Source organism: Electrona antarctica (assembly GCF_951216825.1).
Source record: "Electrona antarctica genome assembly, chromosome: 1".
Taxonomy (NCBI): domain Eukaryota; kingdom Metazoa; phylum Chordata; class Actinopteri; order Myctophiformes; family Myctophidae; genus Electrona; species Electrona antarctica.
Genome location: NC_136806.1, coordinates 8,880,636 through 8,905,627, shown reverse-complemented (window position 1 = coordinate 8,905,627; position 24,992 = coordinate 8,880,636). Strand labels below are relative to the sequence as shown.

At 45.3% G+C, this 24,992-nt stretch overlaps 1 protein-coding gene across 2 annotated transcripts in view; it reads left to right on the top strand.

The window, feature by feature from the left end:
* The window catches only part of col6a2 (collagen, type VI, alpha 2), a gene marked incomplete at its 3' end in the record, with an annotated part of 33,586 nt that overhangs the window by 8,245 nt on the left and 349 nt on the right, over positions 1 to 24,992 (top strand). Inside the window, exons 5-31 of one of the 2 annotated variants that reach the window (XM_079496086.1) lie at positions 163 to 525; positions 1,851 to 1,871; positions 1,973 to 2,038; positions 5,684 to 5,782; positions 5,901 to 5,927; positions 6,099 to 6,125; positions 6,231 to 6,275; positions 6,761 to 6,814; positions 6,929 to 6,991; positions 7,171 to 7,233; positions 7,441 to 7,494; positions 7,599 to 7,634; positions 7,724 to 7,786; positions 8,013 to 8,075; positions 9,013 to 9,075; positions 9,273 to 9,335; positions 9,432 to 9,482; positions 11,123 to 11,221; positions 15,045 to 15,107; positions 16,100 to 16,135; positions 16,336 to 16,381; positions 16,477 to 16,629; positions 17,556 to 17,650; positions 18,607 to 18,788; positions 19,664 to 19,842; positions 20,523 to 20,561; positions 24,253 to 24,587. In XM_079496086.1, the coding sequence (XP_079352212.1) occupies positions 163 to 525; positions 1,851 to 1,871; positions 1,973 to 2,038; positions 5,684 to 5,782; positions 5,901 to 5,927; positions 6,099 to 6,125; positions 6,231 to 6,275; positions 6,761 to 6,814; positions 6,929 to 6,991; positions 7,171 to 7,233; positions 7,441 to 7,494; positions 7,599 to 7,634; positions 7,724 to 7,786; positions 8,013 to 8,075; positions 9,013 to 9,075; positions 9,273 to 9,335; positions 9,432 to 9,482; positions 11,123 to 11,221; positions 15,045 to 15,107; positions 16,100 to 16,135; positions 16,336 to 16,381; positions 16,477 to 16,629; positions 17,556 to 17,650; positions 18,607 to 18,788; positions 19,664 to 19,842; positions 20,523 to 20,561; positions 24,253 to 24,587 (2,448 nt within the window). Of the gene's footprint in view, positions 1 to 162; positions 526 to 1,850; positions 1,872 to 1,972; positions 2,039 to 5,683; positions 5,783 to 5,900; positions 5,928 to 6,098; positions 6,126 to 6,230; positions 6,276 to 6,760; positions 6,815 to 6,928; positions 6,992 to 7,170; positions 7,234 to 7,440; positions 7,495 to 7,598; positions 7,635 to 7,723; positions 7,787 to 8,012; positions 8,076 to 9,012; positions 9,076 to 9,272; positions 9,336 to 9,431; positions 9,483 to 11,122; positions 11,222 to 15,044; positions 15,108 to 16,099; positions 16,136 to 16,335; positions 16,382 to 16,476; positions 16,630 to 17,555; positions 17,651 to 18,606; positions 18,789 to 19,663; positions 19,843 to 20,522; positions 20,562 to 21,910; positions 23,648 to 24,252; positions 24,588 to 24,992 lie in introns of those variants that run through there. The other variant, XM_079496087.1, reaches the window with a different exon arrangement.

Below are 24,992 nucleotides of genomic sequence, written 5' to 3'. Positions count from 1 at the left end.
CTCGATTATAATACGACCCTGTTTTTGAGTATATTTCCATTGGAATCTTGGAATCCATCTTTTATTCAGCACAATAGGGTACTAAAACATCATAATTTTAAATATTGTGCTAATTGTTTGATTAGATTTTTGCTTCAACCCACGCTACCTGCCTATTCCCAGGGCGTTAGGGGAATCCGCTACCTGGGCAAGGGTACCTACATCGACTGCGCCATCACCAACATGACCCAGGAGATGCACCGCGTTCCTGCCGACCCCCAAGCGCTGCGATTCGCCGTGATCATCACAGATGGCCACGTGACGGGCAACCCGTGCGGGGGCATCAAGGTGGCGGCGGAGAGGGCGCGTGACGAGGGCATCAGGATGTTCGTGGTGGCAGCGTCCAGGAACGTTGACGAGACGGGCCTGAGGGAGATCGCCAACTCGCCTGCCATGGTCTACAGGGGCGAGTTCATGGCCGTGGACCTGAGCTCGGGCAGAGCCGTCATCCACAAGGACACCATCGACCGCATCATCCAGACCATGGTAACGCTCACGCAGTCACCCACGGCCATTATGGTGAACTAAAAAAGCAAAATAACGAAAACTAGAATTACAAAAAAAAAAAAAAAGGAAAAAAGGGAACTAAAATAAAAACATGGTTTTGTGGCGTTGTGTGGCTATTTTGTTTAAACTCATTGACTGCCGACACCCCCATCTGGTGTCTGAAAAAGGTACTCCAGGCCCACTGCCAAGTCTATCAACACTGCGAGACTCTTTGCTTGTGTGCTTCGATTGTTATTTAATTCACCAAAAACATTACATTTTGTAACCGGGAATCATATCGTTTAGAGAAATGAGCCGCAAATCAAGCTTGTCTTGAGCCAAAAAGAAGAATGCGCAGGCACGGACTGGAACAGAAAACTGCTCAAAGACGCTACTATGTCTTTTTTTTATAACTTTTTCTTTTTGTTTTGGCTCAGCCCCGGCCCCATGACTGCCCAGACCTTCTGGCATTTGCCAGAATTGCCAGACTGTCCAATCCGGGCCTGAGAATGCGAGATGTTACGATTCTAGAAACTGTCCCCATAGATAGCATAAGCCAGTGGAATTTTCATTCCAGTTTTTTTTTTTTTTTTTTTTTCTTAGTTTAGTTTTTACCGCTCCGCTACCTCTCAGTGCTATGAGTGCGTACAGGACACAGTTATTAACCCTAATCAATGGACATTAAAATAGGCGTCCAAAGGCGATCTCGGCGCCAGTGTTGTTTTTGGCAGCAAATTTAGATTTTAGTTTTAGTCATAGTCTCTTGAATAGTTTTCATTTAGTTTTAGTCACATTTTAGTCCCCTGGAATGTCTTAGTGTTAGTCTAGTTTTAGTCGACTAGCTCTACAGTTGATTTAGTCGACTAAAATGTGTTTTGTCGGGCCTTGATGCCGTCGTAATGGCAGATTTTACACTTGCTGAAAATAGCCAATCTACAAGCTCACAACGCGTAGCAGCGTGACACGTTGTGAGCTTGTAGATCGGCTATTTTCAACATTCAAACCAAGTGTAAAATGACTTATAGTGGATCTCTTGTCCACTAGTCCCTTCCTAACATTTTAGTCTAGTTTCTATTTGTTGACGACAGTGAAAAAAGGTAGTCGACGAACATTTTTCGTTTTAGTTTTAGTCGACGAAATCAACACTGCTCGGCGCAGAGTGTGTTTGGACCGGAAGGCGTCAAAAGGCGATTACGGTGCCGAATGAGTTAATAGTTAATAATAGTGACATGCTGCCTATTAATATAGAGTAGATCCTCTTTTGTTTATAACTTTTTCTGTATCTGACATTAAATCTTTTCTTTTCTTTTCTTTTCTTCGGACAGCAACATATGGCGTACACAGAGGTAAGATGGAACATCATCTGTTCTTGTTGTTATCATGTTTTCTTTCTATATTTCGTCATGCATATTTTGGTCATGTATCGTTATTATTATTTCTTTTACAGTGTTACAAGGTGTCCTGCTTGGAGACAATAGGGCCTGATGGTCCGAAAGGCCACAGGGGACAGAAAGTGAGTCACACACGCACACACACATGCACGCACACGCGTGCACACGCACACATACAGTACAGTACAGTAGAGGGTACAGTAGAGGGACCCCCACACGGTAACTCTGTAATTTCTCAACCGTTTCGGACGCGGGGCAGCTCGCCGGAATCGGGCCGGTACCCTGGGTGCGTTCCTGTGGGTCTGCCCTCCTCAGCGGCAGTGGCTGAGGGGTAGAGTGACTGGACCACAAGGTTCCCAGTTCGAACCCGGGCTCCCCCAGAGTTAGTGTCGAAGTGTCCTTGAGCAAGACTCTGAACCCCAAATTGCTCCCGGTGTGCAGGTTGGTGCCTTGCATGGTTTCCTCCGGCATTGGTGTGTGAATGAATGAATGGGTGAATGTAAGGCACAATCTATGTGAAGCGCCTTGGATAAAGGCGCTATATAAATGCACCATTTACTTTGCCTGCTGGCCAGTGAAGTTTCTACCCCTCCCCCTTGTTTTGGCCAGGCTGAACTGAAGCCTACCTCATCCACACATTATGGTGGTGGTTCTCTACAGCATCCTCTTCCATTACCCTAGTTAGTAACAACAAAAGTCAATGTACACACAACGGAATATCAAACTTGACTCATTCACAGCAGGAACCTCGAAACTGAACATAATTCTCAACCCACTGTTGTTTCAGTCTTATCTGCATTCCTTTAAAACAGAAAAGAAAAAGTAACCCGGAGCCTTCCTTGACAGCATCCCAGATATATTATGATTGGAAGACTTATGGCTGCAACATTGCCAAGCAACATCAACACGTTCAATGATGTGCTGCTGTATTTCGGTCAAACAGCAGATGTCATTTCTGGCCCAAAGCATATGGACCACAGCCTTGTTGAGCACTGAGCACTCCATCCCTACCACCGGTATTAATATGGACCACAGCCTCGTTGAGCACTAAGCACTCCATCCCTACCACCGGTATTAATATGGACCACAGCCTCGTTGAGCACTGAGCACTCCATCCCTACCACCGGTATTAATATGGACCACAGCCTCGTTGAGCACTAAGCACTCCATCCCTACCACCGGTATTAATATGGACCACAGCCTCGTTGAGCACTAAGCACTCCATCCCTACCACCGGTATTAATATGGACCACAGCCTCGTTGAGCACTGAGCACTCCATCCCTACCACCGGTATTAATATGGACCACAGCCTCGTTGAGCACTAAGCACTCCATCCCTACCACCGGTATTAATATGGACCACAGCCTCGTTGAGCACTAAGCACTCCATCCCTACCACTGGTATTAATATGGACCACAGCCTCATTGAGCACTAAGCACTCCATCCCTACCACCGGTATTAATATGGACCACAGCCTCGTTGAGCACTAAGCACTCCATCCCTACCACCGGTATTAATATGGACCACAGCCTCGTTGAGCACTAAGCACTCCATCCCCTACCACCGGTATTAATATGGACCACAGCCTCGTTGAGCACTAAGCACTCCATCCCTACCACTGGTATTAATATGGACCACAGCCTCATTGAGCACTAAGCACTCCATCCCTACCACCGGTATTAATATGGACCACAGCCTTGTTGAGCACTAAGCACTCCATCCCTACCACCGGTATTAATATGGACCACAGCCTTGTTGAGCATTAAGGCCTCACTCAGACCTTTACTGCATTGCTGTATGCTTGTTGGATGAATGTTGTGTAGTGTCATGGCCGCCCCAATGCATTTCCAATGGAAGTCACATGGTTTGTAGTCCACATTTTGGACTACAAGCTGTTGTATGGCTTTCGGCTGTGTTTCGACTGTGCCCCTCCCCCTCATACAACACAAATGTTGTGTCAAACCATGTGACTCCCATTGGAAATGCATTGGGGCGGCCATGACACTACACAACATTCATCCAACAAGCATACAGCAATGCAGTAAAGGTCTGAGTGAGGCCTAAGCACTCCATCCCTACCACCGGTATTAATATGGACCACAGCCTCGTTGAGCACTAAGCACTCCATCCCTACCACCGGTATTAATATGGACCACAGCCTCGTTGAGCACTAAGCACTCCATCCCTAGTAAGTAGCCTTGCCGAGCCATGAGGCCCATAGGGCAGGAGCCTATCTCCTGTAGCGTGAGGCAGCTTGATGTACACCCCCTGGACATGACGCTAGTATGTCGCAGGGACTTACCCCCAATCCAACCCTTGATGCTGAGTGTCAAGCAGGGAGGCACTGGGTCCCATTTTTAGAGTCTTTGGTATGACCCGGCCGGGGATTGAACCCCGACCTCCCAGTCTCAGGGCGGACACTCTAACCACAAGGCCACTGAGCACTCCATCCCTACCACCGGTATTTGGTCTCATCTCAATTCGGTAGGGAAAACAAAGAACACATTCAGTCACCACCGCTGTTGGGTTTGTTACACAGAACATGGTATATATATATAATTATATATTCATTGTGTTATTTCAAAAATAAATACAATACAATTAATTTGGTGACAAGAATAGTAACATATTTTTGTCACACACTCATCTCTATAATCTCTCTCCATTCCCCAAGTCTAATGAATGTGTCATGCTGATATATTGTCATTTGACAATTGATATTTATGACTGAGTTTACAGCTGGCTGCCTGATATTGGGCTGCCTGCCTGCTTCATGTTGTTACCATGTGGACACACCCTGTTATATTCCTACAAGGTCAAACCAATCATCAGTAACGGTTTGTCATTTTTGTTAAAAGGCAGAGAAATTGTCTGCCTTACGTACTTCTTATGATCTAAATGTGGAATCAGTTCCCATAAAACCATACAATATAGGAGTAATGTTATACAGTTATCGTTACCTGTTGTATTCATTGATAGTTAGAGGAATTTCATTACATGTCTTTTAAAACCCATTTTGGGCGGGAACCCCTTTTGGTGTTAGCATTATGTTGTGCTTTAGCTATTGAAAAATAGCAGATCTACAAGCTCATAGCGCGCCACCGAGTGGCGCGCTACGAGCTTGTAGGTCTGCTATTTGTGAAAAATCGAAGAACGACTGACATAGAAACATAGCTTTTTCAGAAAACTGTCAGGATGTAGAAGACATTTTTAGAATCTGATCTCAGGTCAAAATGGGTTATTAACCCATGTAGACCTGAGGATTCTAAAAACGCCTTCTATAACCTAATGTTTCTGAAAACCTTCACATTTTTTATTAAAAACATGCTACATGTACAGTATAGCAACAACTAATGAGACAGAGGTAGCTCCTGCATTCAAAGGTATAACAACATACTGTATATGCTTTGATGGAAAGTTGTGTCAACATCAGCTAATTGTTTGATGTTCTGTGATTTTTATATTATTATATTATATCCAAGCAATTAAAAAAATGGTTTTGAAGGTCTTGAGAAAATTACCTCAAGTGATTGTGAAAAACTGTAACGCAAGCACGCACGCACGCACGCACGCACGCACGCACGCACGCACGCACGCACGCACGCACACACACACACACACACACACACACACACAGACACAGTCAAGTCATGCTATAGTAGTACACACAGACACACAGAGATACACACCAAAGTAACGCATACACAAAGCCTCACCTTCCTCTGTTGCTGATGGACATGTTGCTGCTTGTTCTGATTCTGTGCAGGGATCTAAAGGAGACAACGGTGATCCAGGTCTGAAAGGAGAGAGCGGTCGCCCAGGAGACCCCGGTATCGAGGGTCCTATCGGTCAGCCTGGTGTCAAAGTAAACCCCCACTCATTAATCATCTCCTCGTTCATTGGCAAAGTACTGTATTTCGTTGTATTACAGTACTGTCTCATAATAATACTATTGTGCTTCTCATGTGTTCCTTTGCCTATAGGGAGAGCCAGGCTTTAAGGGTGAGAAGGTAAGCTAGCGACTTCCATCTTTCTTTTGAGTCATTCATTGTCCGTCTCATTATGTTCTAGCTTTCGGGTCAATCGTTGTGGAGTAAATCAAATGGAAATTGATTTGCCAACGATTGATTGTGGAACATTGATAATGGTAATATAACCTTTGACTTTGTATCTGCCCACAGGGAGAGATCGGACACGAGGGGAAGAAGGTAAGAATTCCTCCAATCATGAATGACTTAAATACGACTACTCTGTCTGTAGAGAGCCATCAGTCAGTGTGAATTCTGATTGGTCCATCTCCTTCTCCTAACCAGGGTGTGGGCGGCCTCGGAGGGCGCAACGGAACTGACGGGCAGAAGGTAAGAACTTTTGCGCTGGGATTGACAGAGGTGTATAAGTCAGAAAGTAGACTACCCTAGTTATAGAGATTGGAGTTCATTTTAATACAATTACAATTTACAATTTAGGCATTTAGCAGACGCTCTTAATCCAGAGCGACTTACATTAAGCAATAACAAAAGCATGGCATACATCACATATATAAAAGGTAGTTATCATGAATCATGCGTAAACTAAGAACGTAACAGTGGAGTATCTATGTAAACTATACATACTATACTATATAATATATTATACATGTGTACTATAAAGTGCTATGACTACATAAAATGCATAAAATTCTGTTTAAAATACTATCTAAGTCTACATAATGTGCTATCTAAGGGGCTAGGCTAGGGCAAGTGCTAATAATCATACACGTCATCTCGGGACGTAAGTAACTCACTGGTGTTTAAAATCTCCCTCCCAACCCCATCCTTCCGCTTACTCTCTGTCCTCATCTCAGGGTAAAATCGGACGGATTGGCGCCCCGGGGTGCAAAGGTGACCCAGGCGACAGGGTATGTATGGTCTGACACATATTGACATCATGGCCATAATACTGTATATGAGGTCACACTGTGGCACAAGACTTATTGTGGTATTATTTATGATGTCTGTGTGATGTGTTACAGGGTCCTGACGGTCACCCTGGAGATGTCGGAGGTAGTGGTCTCGCTGGCTCTGATGGAGAGAAGGTACGAGAATCGCAAACATCCATGCGTCGCACCCCCATGAACCTTTATTGTCACTCAACTGTGATGTCTAACTGTGTGTGTGTGTGTGTGTGTGTGTGTGTGTGTGTGTGTGTGTGTGTGTGTGTGTGTGTGTGTGTGTGTGTGTGTGTGTGCGTGTGTGTGCGCGCGCGTGTGTCCAGGGGGATCCCGGTCGCGCAGGAAGGTCAGGTCCACTCGGCCCGTCCGGAGATGCTGGGCCGAAGGTAAAAGCAGGAAGTCACATGTGTAACCTTTTCAGCCCCAGAATGCTGAACACTGTCTAGGGTCCATTATTAGTAAAGAGTTATCCTTGTATCGTTCCTCTCAGCCGGGAAGAACATTGTATAACGCTACCCGGTGTGAGGACAAAGGGTTAAAGGTCAGAGGTCAAAGTTCAGAGGTTAAACTCAGGTGTGTTGTCTCTTCCACAGAGTGAGAGAGGAAGTCCTGGCTCGCCCGGCTTCCCTGGACTGAAAGGAAAACCAGTAAGTCTTACTTTGTTAACACAAAAAAACCCAAAGATACTTTATGGAAATGAAGGTTTGGGCGCAGGTGATGTGATGCTTACCTGTGTGTTGTCTTTCCTTAGGGTACCGCTGGAGGCCCTGGAGTCAAAGGAGAACTAGTAAGAGCAGATTTCACCCACCTAATAAGTGTAGTTTACAGAGGTTACGGAACGCTATTAGGTGCTAAAGTTGTGTTTGTTTCTTTTAGGGGAGACGAGGAGACTTTGGGCCAAAGGGCGCTCAAGGACCAGATGGAATCAAGGGAGTCAACGTATGTCCTGGTGTTTACGTGTTTACATGCAACCCATCTCGATGAAATTGATTAATTTGTTTATATTAATCTCGGACCCAGTTCCGCAATGTCTTGTGACTGTAGGAGGGCTCAGGGGATGGATGGGATTGATTTTCGTTTTGGTCTGTGATGCCCTGCATGGGTTTACACACACCGTGCATGCACTCATGATAACGCCTGTCTCGATGTTGTCTTTGTGTTTCAGGGAGAAATGGGGCCAGAGGGATTGAGAGGACTTCCAGGTGAAGTAGGCAATAAGGGAACCAAGGTAAGGAGGCCTCAGACGCTAAACTCTTAAGGCTCATTCATATAGTCTGGATTTTCGGTGGTGAGGTGACCACTGCTCCGGTGGTGAGGTGACCACCGCTCCGGTGATGAGGTGACCACCGCTCCGGTGATGAGGTGACCACCGCTCCGGTGATGAGGTGACCACCGCTCCGGTGGTGAGGTGACCACCGCTCCGGTGGTGAGGTGACCACCGCTCCGGTGATGAGGTGACCACCGCTCCGGTGATGAGGTGACCACCGCTCCGGTGATGAGGTGACCACCGCTCCGGTGGTGAGGTGACCACCGCTCCGGTGATGAGGTGACCACCGCTCCGGTGATGAGGTGACCACCGCTCCGGTGATGAGGTGACCACCGCTCCGGTGATGAGGTGACCACCGCTCCGGTGATGAGGTGACCACCGCTCCGGTGATGAGGTGACCACCGCTCCGGTGATGAGGTGACCACCGCTCCGGTGATGAGGTGACCACCGCTCCGGTGATGAGGTGACCACCGCTCCGGTGATGAGGTGACCACCGCTCCGGTGATGAGGTGACCACCGCTCCGGTGATGAGGTGACCACCGCTCCGGTGATGAGGTGACCACCGCTCCGGTGATGATGTGACCACTGCTCCGGTGGTGAGGTGACCACCGCTCCGGTGGTGAGGTGACCACCGCTCCGGTGATGAGGTGACCACCGCTCCGGTGATGAGGTGACCATCGGATCTGAAATAACGTTGAGCGGTGGTGAGTAAAAACAGAGAGAAGGGCTGGCGCGGTGGCGGTGGTTTGCTCTTCACCGCGGCTTGTGACGTCATGTTGTAGTTCGGTGGTCACCTCACCACCGACAATCCAGACTATGTATGAGCCTTTAGAGTCCTCAGTGAGGACCACTCCCATACAACATGTCCTTTGCTAAATGACCTGTCTTTGCCGTGCAGGGAGACTACGGTCTGCCAGGGCCCAGGGGGCCTCCGGGATCTCCAGGAGAATCAGGGAAAAACGTAGGTCAAATAATATTCACCTGGTTCCTTTTGATTGGCCTCTACTGGACATTCTTTGCGGCACAATGGAAACATTTCCAGGGCTCAGCTGTCTGTCGTGACCCGGTCAAAACGTTGTTGAAATAGTCTTATCTATTTTGATGTCATTAACAAAACATATGAGGTCATTGATGAGATAACGCTGGACTTCATCTTAGGGCACCAGAGGTGACGGTGGGGATGCTGGACCACGAGGAGACCCTGGACAGGCTGGACCAAAGGTACGTAGTTGACGTGTGCACGTCTCTCACTCTTATGACTCAGTGTGCGGTGAAGTGTTGTGTTGTTTTGACCGTTTCTCTCTCTCTGTGATTCAGGGAGATCAAGGAAGACCTGGCTTCAGCTATCCTGGAACAAGAGGACCATCGGTAATATAAACACCAAGGTTTTCATTAGCAATGCCAAAGCAATGTTCTCCATCCAATCTTCCATGGTGGAACTCCAACAAACACACACATGTCCATGCGAACAAGTACTGGAGCAGCTCAGACGATGTAGGCCCTTAGTTTATTATAACAGGGTGCAAGTAAAAAGTGACAACGTTTCGATGTGTAAGTTACATCTTCGTCAGGTCATGAGGAAGATGTAACTTACACATGTAACTTACACATCGAAACGTTGTCACTTTTTACTTGCACCCTGTTATAATAAACTAAGGGCCTAAATCGTCTGAGCTGCTCCAGTGCCTTCTTGTTCGCATGTTATCTGTCCTGCTCCTGAGATGCACCAGACTGGCCTGCTATAGGCTAGAGGCTCCTGAGATGCACCAGACTGGCCTGCTATAGGCTAGAGGCTCCTGAGATGCACCAGACTGGCCTGCTATAGGCTAGAGGCGCGGCTGGAACTCCCTTCACACACATGTCCATGTTCGTATTTGGGAAGCCGGGTGGGGGAGGGCCATCTCTGTCACTGCACTTGTGACTCCCACAGGTTGTTTGGGGTGCCTTTTCAGCGGTGAGTGGAACTGGGGGGGGTAGCATGTTCCTACGCACATTTTATGCCCTCCTGGCGAAACGCCTCACTGTCTGAGACTGGTGAAAAGAGGCGGATTGGTGGCATCATGTGTATCGGAGGAGACATGTGGTTGTCTACAACCTCCCCAAAAACAAAGAGTAGGGCTCAGCGGTGACAGAAACTATATGAAAAGTAATTGGCATAACAACTAAATTGGGAGACATTTTCAAAATTAAAAAGTTTTATAACACAGTTAAATAACACAAACCTTCTTCATTATCACAAATTAAAGGGATATTTCACTTAAATGTCATCGTCCACTCAGACTTATGTGAACACCCCAGACAGTTTTTAAGTTGCTTGATTCAGAATTTAGACATTTGATATTAATTAATTAAACACACACACACACACACACACACACACACACACACACACACACACACACACACACACACACACACACACACACACACACACACTGTCACAGTGGTGTGTGTGCCACTTTCCCACCATGCAAGGTACCAACCTGCTAATCGAGAGCAATTAGGGGGTAAGTGTCTTGTTCAAGGACACTTCTACACTAAACCAAGAGGAGTCAGGGACTGTGGAGAGAGAGAGAGGACCCTCTGATTCTAAGGCAGGTGCTCTACCTCCCGAACCACTGCCAGTAGTAGTGTGTATTGTGCTTCATAGATTCTCTCTCTCTCTCTCACTCTCACTCTCTCTCTCTCTCTCTCTCTCTCCCTCACTCTCTCTCTCTCTCTCTCTCTCTCTCTCTCTCTCTCTCTCTCTCTCTCTCTCTCTCTCTCTCTCTCTCTCCCTCACTCTCTCTCTCTCTCCCTCACTCTCTCTCTCTCTCTCTCTCTCTCTCTCTCTCTCTCTCTCTCTCTCTCTCTCTCTCTCTCTCTCTCTCTCTCTCTCTCTCTCTCCCTCACTCTCTCTCTCTCTCTCTCTCTCTCTCTCTCTCTCTCTCTCTCTCTCTCACTCTCTCCTAAAGCAGTTTCTGTAGGAGCATTCTTGGCTAACCGACTTGTCTTGTGCTGTGTTGTAGGGTGAGAGAGGAGACAAAGGTAATGCAGGACCCAGAGGTGGCAGAGGAGACTGTGGGGCCAAGGGCATGCCAGGAAACAAAGGAACTGATGGAGACCCTGTGAGTAATGGTCGTTTTATGCTGAAAAGTGAGAATACTTATTCCGTCGAGTTTGCGCCAACCAAATGATGTGCTTTGGCCGTGACCTCTGCTGTCCACTCACACTAGGGAGTAAGTGGCCCTAATAAGACCCTCAGGCTCGCCGGCCGAACCACTCACACTAGGGAGTAAGTGGCCCTAATAAAACCTTAACCACTCACACTAGGGAGTAAGTGGCCCTAATAAGACCCTACCAATCTTATTAGGCATCATCATCATCATTTGTTTAAAGACCGCTTTCCAGGTACCACTGGGTTGGACTGGATTCTTTCCAGGTACCACTGGGTTGGACTGGATTCTTTCCAGGTACCACTGGGTTGGACTGGATTCTTTCCAGGTACCACTGGGTTGGACTGGATTCTTTCCAGGTACCACTGGGTTGGACTGGATTCTTTCCAGGTACCACTGGGTTGGACTGGATTCTTTCCAGGTACCACTGGGTTGGACTGGATTCTTTCCAGGTACCACTGGGTTGGACTGGATTCTTGCCATGGCTTTCTTCCACCGGGAACGTCTAAATGTTGTGTGCCCGGCCAAGACTCCAAACATGTCCATTGCAGGGCCACGCTCTACCAAATGGATTTGCCATAGCAGGTGGTTTTAGAATTCGCTAAGTGCTTTCCCAAACAAGATAACAATTTTAGGGATAGCGCCACAACACACACATGGCCACACCTCCAAGCCGGCATAATGTATTGTGGGTAGTGCGGCTGTAATGCGTAATTAAAGGATAGCGGGTAGTGCCAAGGGATAGCGCAGGTCGGAAGATAGGGCCCTGTGTGCCTTGCTTTGCAACAAGAAAACGTGTTGTTTAACTAACTAAATTGAAGATGATGGACACACCCCCAACCCATTTTCACGTTTCACACACGTAGTTTGTCTAAATTCCGCTAAACTGCTAAATTAAAAGAATTGTACATGTCCAAGGTTATGCCGATGGGTGACAGCCTGTCACTGCATGTGTGTCAATGTGTGTATCTGTGGTGAGAAATCAGACTATATGGAATTTTTAAAACAAAGATTTAAACTAGCAGCTGTAGATGTGACTTTTATTGAGATTGAGAAACAATATGACCTCTATATTATTGCCAAAAATTAACAGGCTGTTTACAAATATGCAACTAGAGCCAATCTACTTCTCAGTGGCCTTGTGGTTAGAGTGTCTGCCCTGAAACTGGGAGGTTTCAATCCCCGGCCGAGTCATACCAAAGACTTGCTTGGCATACAAATGATTCCCGAGGGCGGCACGCCTGCGGCTCACCGCTCCAATAGAGATGGGTCAAATGCGTAGAACAAATAGTAGGACTTTGACCTTTCTCCTGAGCAGCAGGCCTGAGCCGCTTGGAACACCCACGCCTGTCTCTGCTCCCACAGTACTGGGGATAGATTGCTTATGTACTGTCTAGCTGTGTTTATCTGCAACTGCTAGTTTAAAACGTTAATATTTACTCCTTTCAAGTGGAGTGTGTGACTAATTCACACCCAGCAAGAGCCCCAAGTGGTCCGATGGATCAAAGCAAGCAGCTGCACCCTCCCAGCAGCAGACATACATCACACAGGCAGGCAGGAGAAGTGCACTCAATGCTCATCTCTGGCAGGCAGAGTGTTCGAAATCTACTATTTATACAATTTAGGCAGAGTATCAGTATCCTGTGTTTCATTTCACACATACGACTGCTAGTTAAACATTCTGTGATTTTATAGATTTGCAACTTCGGGACAGTCCCTCTGACTATGAGTGTATAATATACACTCTAACCTTTGCCTATTTCAGAACACAGCACTTTCTCCATAGGCTTTGCATTGAAACTCACCACATGGGGCTGTAGATAGATCATTTAGATCATTGAAACTCACCACATGGGGCTGTAGATAGATCATTTAGATCATTGAAACTCACCACATGGGGCTGTAGATAGATCATTTAGATCATTGAAACTCACCACATGGGGCTGTAGTGTAGATAGATCATTTAGATCATTGAAACTCACCACATGGGGCTGTAGTGTAGATAGATCATTTAGATCATTGAAACTCACCACATGGGGCTGTAGTGTAGATAGATCATTTAGATCATTGAAACTCACCACATGGGGCTGTAGTGTAGATAGATCATTTAGATCATTGAAACTCACCACATGGGGCTGTAGTGTAGATAGATCATTTAGATCATTGAAACTCACCACATGGGGCTGTAGTGTAGATAGATCATTTAGATCATTGAAACTCACCACATGGGGCTGTAGATAGATCATTTAAATCAGGGGTTCTCAACCCGTGGGTCGCGACCCCTCGGAGGGTCGCCAAATTATTTTGGGGGGTCCCCAAATAATTAAAGAATTTTTTTATGCAACTGAATGGCTGGAAAATGGAAATGAAGAGTTTACATATAGTACACATACATGCATACACCTTCCCTAATGATTATATCTGGTTTCAGTATTTATTTATGGTGTATTGTCTCTATTATTAAGGTTATTGTAGCAGTCAATTTATATTGGGGGTCGGGAGTGGGCGGGGCGGGGGTCCCGAGACGTTGCCAAAGCATTTTCGGGGGTCCCCGGCCAAAAACGTTGAGAACCCCTGATTTAGATAGACATTTATCGATCCCGTGGGAGAAATTCTGTTGTCTATGGCAGTACAGCAGTAAGATACAGAAAAGGGAGATACAGTCAACACTAGCAACGAAATACTAATAGTAATGATAAAGATACAAAACATACAAAAAGGGTTAACAAGTAGAAACACACGGGGACTAGGAAAGGAGCACCAGACACGTTCCCGTCCTTCCTACCCGATTTCTCCCCAGTGAGGGGTGGGAGGGGCTGGGGGCGGTCTGGAGGGCAGACTGCACATACGGGACGTATAAAAACTTCGGCGAAAACAGAAGCGCAACACGAGGATAAAGGAAACATTCAGTACAAATGTCCAGTTTGCTAATTCACAAACAACTACTACTACTTTGGTGTTGAAACGTGGAATTTCTCTAACTACAAACAGAAGACAGCCTAAGTACAAATATAATTTATGAAAAGGCTACTACAGTGAAGTCGGTTCACGGAAGTTGTTGTAGGCTATGTGGGGATCGATTATCTGATGAGGTACCATTTGAGTGGGCAAAACCTTACATATACTAAATTATACTACATTTTTTACATGGTCAATATAAGTAAAATAATATAGCCTTTCCATGAGTATCTTTTTATATTTTTCCAAAAAAGAATACAAACAGCCAATGGCATATTACAAGTTTATGAATCTTGAACCTAAGGCAAATAGTAAATAAGGCAGTTTGTTTGAATCTGCATACAGGGCCCTCGCCCTCCCACCCCTCACTGGTGCGAAATCGGGTAGGAAAAAGGGGGCCGCGCACCAGATAGACACCAGGGGCTCCATTTTCGTCACCGCTAAACCCCTTATCCCTAAACTTCTTTGCCTTTTTTTTTTTCTTTTTTTACTATTTTGAAAAACATTTTTGAATAGTTCAACTAGCCAATCTACATTGACACATTGTGAGCTTGTAGACTGGCCATTTTAACTATTCAAAAATGTTTAGCAAAATAGTAAAAAAAAAGAAAAAGAAAAAAGCAAAGGCAAAGAAGTTTAGGGATAAGGGCTTTAGCGGTGACGAAAATGGAGCCCCAGGTATAAAACTTGCCTGGCCCAATCAGAACGTGCTCAGTGCTCGGTAGTACAGTAGTATTGTCTCTGCTGTCAGACAGACAGATGGAGATGTATGTACAGTACGTATGTTTGTGTGATACGTTTGTGATTTCTTTCACAGGGTGAGCAAGGACCTGGAGGAGAGAATGGTCACAGAGGACCAAGAGGAGAGGGCGGACGAGATGTGAGTCCAGAGATTCAAATAGAGTGCATTTTGCATCCCAAAACGCAGTTTATAGTTAAGGGACGCAATAAAACAACGACCTCTGCATCCACATTATTCTAGTTTATTTTGCTAGCTTTAGTTATAATAATCATTTCTTCTTCTGTTTTCTACATGAATATAACCACATTATACTCATATAAAATGAAATGGGAGTTAAATGTCCCTGGGACTCATCTAAAAGACCATCCCTCCATCCTGGGACTCATTACATTGAAAACCTATTTTCATCACTGTGAGTCATTATTTGTAACAGTCAAACAGTCAAAGGAAAATATACTGCTGTAAACGCAGGATGCATACTGGCACAAACACAACACGCCCACTGACACGCACGCACAAACACAACACGCCCACTGTCACGCACGCACAAACACAACACACCCACTGACACACACGCACACACCCACTGACACGCACGCACACACTGCCTATAAAGTGCAGGACAGACTGTAATAACAATGACTCAGGTGAACACCAGACTAAACACTAATGCTCTTTATTTGTACACAGGCCTGTGAGGTCTTTGATTGATTCAATGATTGGATACCTTATTAGACAGAAATGTAAACACTCGTACAGTCAGACATTAGGGTCTTTTTTTCCCATTGTGGTCCTACTTATTCAATTCAACAACACATAGTATACAAATAACACCAAAATACAATATCATCAACAATGTACAAAGCGGGAAAAGGGGAAAAGATGTAAAAAATGGCAGCAGTGAATGCCATCTCCTTTCTATGGGAAAACGTGAGTTCAGTTTACTTCCCCTGGTGGTCTCCTGAAAGATGTATTTCCAGGCCTGTTTGGAAGGTGGCCAATTAAGGGATGGCGTCAGGGAGGGTATTCCACATGTTGGTCTGCTGACTGATCAGGAAAGCAGACATTGTAAACTTGTCTTGAACCGTACAAAAACAGGAGGTGTTGTTGTGTCATGTGTTTGTCTACAGGGAGACCCTGGCCCCGAGGGAGACCCCGGCCTCACCGTAAGAGCACCGACATTTACCTTATTTATTTATGCTGAGAAAATATGCTGATTAAAATATATACATATAGTATAAACACATATATAAGCCTTTTTTTATATAAATATGTACAGTACTATATGTAAATACTTTATTGTTATTGACATTACAAGAATGTAACAAAAAATAATAATATGGTGCCTTGTTATTTGTGAACGTAGGAGTGCGATGTCATGAACTACATCAGGGAGACTTGCGGCTGCTGTGGTGAGTTCACTCGGTGTGTTTACATGATGATCCTAACAGATGCCGCGTTGCACTCCCTGACATCTGTGTTCTGTGTTTGTGTCTGCGTTCCCCAGACTGTGAGAAGAAGTGCGGAGCCCTGGACATCGTGTTTGTCATCGACAGCTCGGAGTCAGTGGGTCTCACTAACTTTACCCTGGAGAAGAACTTTGTCATTAGCACCATCAACAGGCTGGGCTCTATGGCCAAGGACCCCAACTCTGAGTCCGGTAGGCATGAAGAAGAAGGGAGCTTTAATTCTAGTGGGCAGATTATGTTTTCTCATCCTTTACAGTTAGTGCACACAACGATTTAGTTACAGAGCTGCATTATCGTATGTACTGCACATGGAGATATAGTACTGAACCTTCAAATCGGAATCTTCATTGTGTTACCTGATTACCTCCTTGTTAGGCGCGATTCATACTATTTTAGAGCCGAATAAAAGTCGGTTCGGCTCTGTAGAGCCTACAATGTGACGTCATTTGAGGTTTGGGGGGGGCGGGTACCGTCCTAAAGTCGGCTCTTCGGTGCTACCGAAAATTTCTGACGAGCCGAAATCATTTCGGCACTACAGCGGTAAAATAGGAGTATGAATCGGCCCTTAGTCTCTCGAGACAGACTGCTGACTCTGTCCAATTCAAAGGAAAGGACAGACTGCTGACTCTGTCCAATTCAAAGGAAAGGACAGACTGCTGACTCTGTCCAATTCAAAGGAAAAGAGGGTGCTGTTTTTCCTGTATTTTTGAAAAAATAGGTTGCATATAGGTTGCAAAATCGCGTGGGCTAAAAATAAAAATAAAAAACCAAAGGGATTGTGATGGTGAAACATAAATAAAACACCGCCCATGCAAACAAAAACAACATGACAGAGCTGTTCCAGTGTGGCTGCAGGGCTGAGCCAACGTTAACCCATTTAAGCCTGACGTAAAAAAAAAAAGTCTTCTGAAAGAATATATTCAAAGATTTGTGTCGCATTTTCACGATTTTTCAAAAATAGCAGACCTACAAGTAAAGCTCGTAGCGCGCCACTCGGTGGCGCGCTACGAGCTTGTAGATCTGCTATTTTTCAATAGCTAAAGTATAACATAATCCTTAGTTAAAACACCAAAAGGGGTTCCCGCCCTTAACAGAATGCTCCTTGTTCTCCATGCAGGTACGAGGGTGGGTGTTGTCCAATACAGTCACAGCGGAACCTTCCAGGCCATCCGTCTCAATGACTCCAAGATCGACTCACTGACTGCTTTCAAGGTAAAAGCCCCATTTACTGTATACTTTGTCAAGTGCCGGTGTCGCACGCTTGCTGAAAATATCAGATCTACAAGCTCACTCACGTCGATTGTGAATTTTCTTTGAGTTTGGCAAATGCCATTTTAGTTTTAGAGTTGGGTCCTTTTTGTTTTCCTGTACCACCCACCACCACCACTAGGAGGCAGTGTCACAACCCCTGGCAGGGTTATGATCGCTTTATCAAATTGTCCAGTCAAATCACAGAGGTTCTAATAACATAACATAATATTTGATATATTGTTATGTTTTTTTTTTTTTTTTTTAAGATTTGTTTTTGGCTTTTCTGCCTTTATTGATAGTATCAAGTGAGGAAAGAGGGAGAGAGAGAAGGGGAGAGACACGCAGCAAATTAAGGTCGTCATGAACGGGACTCGAACAGGCGACACGCTGTCAGGCCAAAGCCTATATGTGGCATGATGCGCCTGGACCACTTGGCCAGCGGGCACCCCTATTGTTCCGTTTTCTATAAACCCTAAATCAAACTCTAACGCAATACGTAAAAAAAATATATACACTCTAGGGCATTCACTTCTAGTCATTTTTACTAGTTGACTAGTTGCCTAGTTTACTAGTCGACTAGTCGACTAGTTGTTTAACCACCTATTATGTGGGGGGAAAAATGGAAATAAATATTTGTACATTTAAAAACTGTGTACATTGGTACATGTACATTGGTGACTATAACTATATTGGTGACTATAACTATAATCGACTTGATCTTGAGGCCTACAAAATCGGAAGAAAAAAAAACAATCTAGTCAACTAGTACCAGCAAGGTCGACTAGTGGATTTACTAGTCGACTAGTAAACTAGTCGACTAGTAAACTAGTCGACTAGTTGCTTAATGCCCTAATACACTCTGATAATTAAGCCATATTCCACAGCATCAGATAATTCACTCATGCTTTCTCGTCTAGGACGCAGTGAAGCGCCTGGAGTGGATCGCCGGCGGAACGTGGACGCCGTCGGCGCTCAAGTACGCCTACGACAACCTGATCAGGGACAGCCGCAGAGCCAACGCCAACGTCACCGTGGTGGTCATCACGGACGGACGCTTCGACCCCAGAGACGACGACAAGCTGCTCACCTACCTCTGCAGGTACGTGGGACTATAGATGCACGGGTTAAAAACCCATTCTACTAATGTCTTCTAAATCCTGACAGTTTTCTGAAAAACCCATGTTTCTATGTCAGTCGTTCTCAAACTACTTCATGTCAAGGCGCCCTAGAATTATCTGTATTTGGCCGCAGACCCCCATCTGAAAATATGTTGTTCCAGGGACCCCCCCCCTCCCCCCCAGATGAGGAAAGATTTGAGTTAAAAACGTTTGCTCTGAAATAATTTATATTCCAAATTTGCGGCACATTTTCACGATTTAAAAAAAAATAGCAGATCTACAAGCTCGTAGCGTGGCACTCGGACAGCGCTATGAGCTTGTAGATCTGCTATTAATTAACATAATGCTTAAAACACCAAAAGGGGTTCCCGCCCAGTATAGGTTAAAAGCTCTCAGTCGCCTCCATTGGTTTCAGCCATTTGGATTCCATAGTAGCCAGCATGTCTTCGATGGAAGCATTATGTTGCACACCAGAAAATATGCGATTATTTTCTGTTGTTAGATTTTAAGCAGTACAAGCTCACAATGCGTTGAGATGTGACGCATTGTGTGAGCTTGTAGATCGGCTATTTTCAAAAGATTTCTAATATACATTTGAAAACTTTAAACGGGACATTCTTTATAAAGAGTACTTTCTACTTTTGGTACTTTAAGTACATTTTTATATCAAAACATTTGACTCACTCAAGTACATTTTGAATACCAGACTTTCACTGGTAACAGAGTATTTCTGCATTGCAATATTAGGCACTTTTACTTTAGTAAAACATTTGAGTCCTTTTTTCCAACACTGAAAGTCGGCATCATTTTAACGGACGTTATTTGTTTTTTTGTGTGTGTTTGCGTGCGTTTGCAGCGACCCCAGTGTGGACGTGAGCGCCATCGGCATCGGAGACATGTTTGACCAGATCGAGGAGAATGAGAGTCTGAAGAGCATCGCCTGTAATAAGGAAGGCAGGGTGCTGGGCATGAAGCGCTTCGCTGACCTGGTGGCCGAGGAGTTCATCGACAAGATCGAGACCGTGCTCTGCCCAGGTACACATGCACGCACAGTGCACAGCGCACACGCCATAGGGCACGCACGCACGCACGCACGCACGCACGGTCGCACGCACGCACGCACGCACGCACGCACGCACGCACGCACGCACGCACGCACACTAGGGCATTCACTTCTAGTCATTTTTACTAGTTGACTAGTTGCCTAGTTTACTAGTCGACTAGTCGACTAGTTGTTTAACTACCTATTATGTAAAAAATTAAATAAATTAAAAAAAATAACTTTTTTTTTTTTTACTTTTTTTTAAAAAAAATACATATTTGTACATTGAAAAACTGTGTACATGGTGACTATAACTATAATCTACCTGATCTTGAGGCCTACAAAATCGGGAAAAAATAACAAATAAAAAAATAAACTTTTTTTTTTACTAAAATAGCAGATCTACAGGCTCACACGCTTTTACATGGACATGCTCACAAGCTTGTACATGTGCAATTTGTGTAATTATGTACATTTTTGAAAAAGAAACTGAAACAGCATTTTTGAAAGATTTTGGAAATGTATACCTGTGATGACATGCTGAAATGCTAGGATGTTGTACTCAACTAAATATGAATAACCCGAAAGCACATGAAAGACAACATTTTGTACCGATGTGCATTTTTCAGTCATTTTGTCTCTCCTCCTGTCTCCTCTCTGTCTTCTACTTCAGATCCCGTTATCGTGTGCCCCGACCTCCCTTGTAAATCAGGTAAGATTCTGAAGCACTACATGCATTACATGAGGTGAACTTTCACCTCTAATTAACAGTCCTGTCACAGAAATCAGACGTGGGCGATCTGCACTCATTCAGGGTTAGCCCGGCCCTAACGCGGCCATTATGGATTGTATTGTGGTTTGGCTTCTGCTGAGGTCCATTTCCCAGCATTGCATAGAAGTACAGGCTGCATAATCATGTGTGTTTTCCCATTTGTGTGATTGATTCAGTCTGACATAAGTCCCAACTAGCCACACATTCAATGCGACACGGAGGAAAACCTTCAGCCATTTTATGGATGTTTTAACGCGTCGTGTTTGTGAGACCTTTTCACACGGGAAGCGACTGACCGAGCCTAGTCATTCATTTTAACTCCTTTGATGCTTAAGACGAATGAACGAGATTAATTTAATAATGCATAGGTATAGCCTTATAGACGATAAGACGAGATATGATAAACGAGCATTAATCCAGAGTTGTTGTTTTTTTTTTTACATTTAATATTACTTATTTTAGCTTTGGTCGCTAGCCACCGCTAGCATCCATGTTAGAAACAGCCAAAATCCAAAATCGTTCACGTGCATATGGTCTTTAGTGACTTTATTGCTCATAATGGGATAAAGTACGATGTTCGGAGCTTAATAAAACATTAATTCGAGCTCCCGCCAAACAAAACAATGGATCGCTTGCTAGTATAGCTGTGTGACCCTTAGCAGAACATGGGTGATTAACACTTCCGGTTCAAACATAACAACAAGAGCACAAGAGATCTGCTCATGTTGCACATTTCACTGGCACTGGCCACCTACCGCCCCCTATGGTAACCGGTGTTCAAGGTGTCAAAAATAATAGAGGAGCATTCAGGTAGGTGGGCACATAGAAAGGTAGACGTCTCATTCGCCGCTGCAATTCATTGGAGCGATGTGTATCGCACGGAAGTGCAGAAGTGCGGTGTTATATGGCGCATCCCCGGCCTCCGGTCGCGTAACTCACGTCCCTTTCCTTTCATTACTTTCCTTGGCACCAACGCGGAAACTTACCCACAACTTGAGAGCAAACGCGCCAGAGCCGAAGGAGGCGTCTACCTTTCTATGTCTATGGGTGGGCACGGGAAATCTGACAGATGTGTTGTAACAACAAGCAGGCGCGATCCTGTGAAATTGTCACCATTTGTGCTCGTCTTACGCACGCGTCATCCTGCGTCAAGAGAGCGATTGCATTTTAACGTCTGTTTACGCGAGGAGCGCAGCGCGAGCCCACGGATCCGAGCACAGAGTACAGCCGCGGTGTCACGTGACGTACTCCCCGTGTGAAAAGCCCTTTATTCCACCCACTCATTGCAGGAGGGGGAGGCGACACACACGCAGCCGCCCCTCCCCCCTGGAAGCCATTGGCCGAGGAAGGCAGCCCCTCAAACGTCCCCACCTCTGTGGAGGGCGTGTCCATCCTGCTGAACGGTCTGAGCGAGCAGCAGTACGGCGTCGGCGTGGCGACCATGGCGTACACAGCCCAGAGAGCCAAGCACGCCCAGGGGGACGACAGACAGCAATGGACACGGCTGTTCATCGACTCCTTCAAACACGTCTATGGGGACATTATGGGCGACCCTGCGAAGGCCATGGGACTCTGCTAGTGCTAATTATAATAAGCTATCCGCGTTACCTTCGCCGTTATGGCACTTTTCCACTTCATATTACCGGCTCAACTTGACTCGACCCGCTTTACTTCATTTTCCCCAGCAGAGACCCCCCCCCCCCCAATGTACCTGGTTGTCATAGCGATGTCCAACCAAATGCGTATAGTACTAAACAAAGTATTTATGTATTTCTATGGACCTGAGTTCGCTAATAAAGATTTGAATTGAATCTCTAGTTTACCTGTACAGTCCCACAAAAACTGTTTCTGACACAAATAGGCTCAATATTGATTAATTTCCCACTTGCATTGTCCTGGCGCAGTGTTTTCACCTCACCTCACCTCACCTCACACGGAGTTGTGTCAAGCAAGCCGATACCATGCAGTGGAAAAGTGGCAGATTAGATTCTGTAAGGGGTGCCAACCGCTAATAAGCTTACTGCTGGACGTAGAATTGATTAAATTCATTAAAATTGAGCACTTTGTCATTGCTGAGCGCATAGTTTAGCTGGGTTGCTGCAATAGGATAGCATTATATGAAGTAAACCAAAAAAAATATTAAGAAATTGCTTTACATGTACTTAGATTGCGAGCCAAAGCTTAGACATAGTAGCCTACTTCTACTGCCTCAGTTGCACGAATGCGCCTCACGCCGAAAATATCTGACCTACAAGCTCACAACACGCCACATCGGCAACACGTTGTGAGCATGTAGGTGTGATCTTTACGGCACGCAACGAGATCTTGCGATGACTCATGATGAATCAGCCTTAAAGCCGAACAAGCTGAAATGTCTCCCAGAAAACTGCGGCTGTTACTGAACCAAATATGATGCATATCATCCCCTCTGCCCTGGGGACGAAGGTTTTCCATTTGAATGGAAAGTTGATGTCATCCGCCTTTTGGCCTTTAGGTCCTATATAGAGCCATTCACTGAGCTCTGTGTACTGTGTCTCCATTCACTGAGCTCTGTGTACTGTGTCTCCATACTGAAGTCTCATTTCCACTGTGAACCACTAACTGATTCACTCAGTATTCAGTATTTTGCACATATCCATGGTTACCGCCGCAATCATCACTTCCTTTATTCTGTGAATGACTCATTTTGCCATGAGAAAGATTTTGGCCTTTTTTTGTGGTGAATATTCTGGTTTTATGAATGTTACTGTATGCTGTTTACATTTGTATACGCTAATATCACTATTTAAAAAATGCTGACTTTTATAAGATGTTTTAGTTTTATGTGATTACATCTTGATGCATGTTTTACCTGGAGCTAGGCTTGTGTAACATGAAATAAGTGCCAGAGAGTGGACTTCCAGTGAAACTCTTACTGTACTCTGTGACTGCAACTTGCCAATGTGAAGTAGTTTTCTTTTGAAGTCCATCAAATGTTTTTCACCTTTTCATCTTGTCATCTCAAGATAATAAAGTGTCATCTCAAGATAATAAAATCTACTTTGTTGGGGCATATTTTTGTTAAAATATATGTTAAATATCTATGTTCTTCACTACATACTATTTGTACATCAACTACTGTACTGTACTGTACTGTACTGTACTGTACTGTACTGTACTGTACTGTACTGTACTGTACTGTACTGTACTGTACTGTACTGTACTGTACAAGCCCACATCCCTGGCCTGTGTGTCTGTGTCTGTGTGTTAGGCTGTGCAACAGTGACACTTGGTGGTGAACAAACGCTATTTTTGTGCTCGGACACAAGGACCCAGGGACACAGCCACACACATAGATGTCTATAGGAGTGGTTGCACTACTCAAAAACAGATCACTTACGTCATTGTTTACACAATCCTCATTATACACAAATAATTAAACTAATCCGAAAGTCAGGTTTATTTGGTGGGTTTTCTCTGTCTCTCGATCTTTCTGACCTGATTAGATGTGGATGTGTACAAGCTGCCCTGTGTGATTTACAATGCTGCTGTGCTCACGAGGATGTTTACGTGTGTGTGTGTGTGTGCGTGTGTGTGTGTGTGTGTGTGTGTGTGTGTCCGTGTCTTGCGGCCGTGTGTCCGTGGGTTCCAGAGCCTGCCGTGGGCGCCTGCGTGGAGCGTCCAGTGGACGTGGTCTTCATGCTGGACGGCTCTGAGAGGATGGGCCTGGAGAACCACCGCCGCGCCAAGGAGTTCATCGACCAGGTGTCCCACCGCCTCACCCTGGCCACCGGCCAGTCGGACGACAGGAACGCGCGCATCGCCCTGGTGCAGTACGGCAGCCCGTCGGAGCAGAAGGTGGAGTTCCCGCTCTCGCACAATCTGACGCTGATCTCCGACTCCCTCGGGCACATGACGTACATGGACTCCTCTTCCTCCCTGGGAAGCGCCATCATCCACGCTGTCAACAACCTGGTGATGTCGCAGGTACACACACAGTGCAAACACAACGCACATGCACACGCACGCACGCACACACGCACGCACGCACGCACGCACGCACGCACGCAGTAAAAACACTAGTGTTATACTGTAATACAGACTTCTCAGAGATAGTAAATATAGTTATGGTGTCTTATAATTGATTGACAGAATGCACGTAATTACGTGATTTGTTGTATCACTTGTCTGTCATTTAGCGTGACTTGATCCTTACTGAGCTGCTCTGCATTACAGCATCTTCTTGAAGGACACTTCTTTGACACGACTCGTTGTGGACATCAGAACTGATTATATCCAATTTGAACACGGCATTGCAATTCTCAACTAGTGCCCCTAATTAGATTTTTAATGCAGATTAGGGTATGGGTAAGAATAGGCATATTGATTATG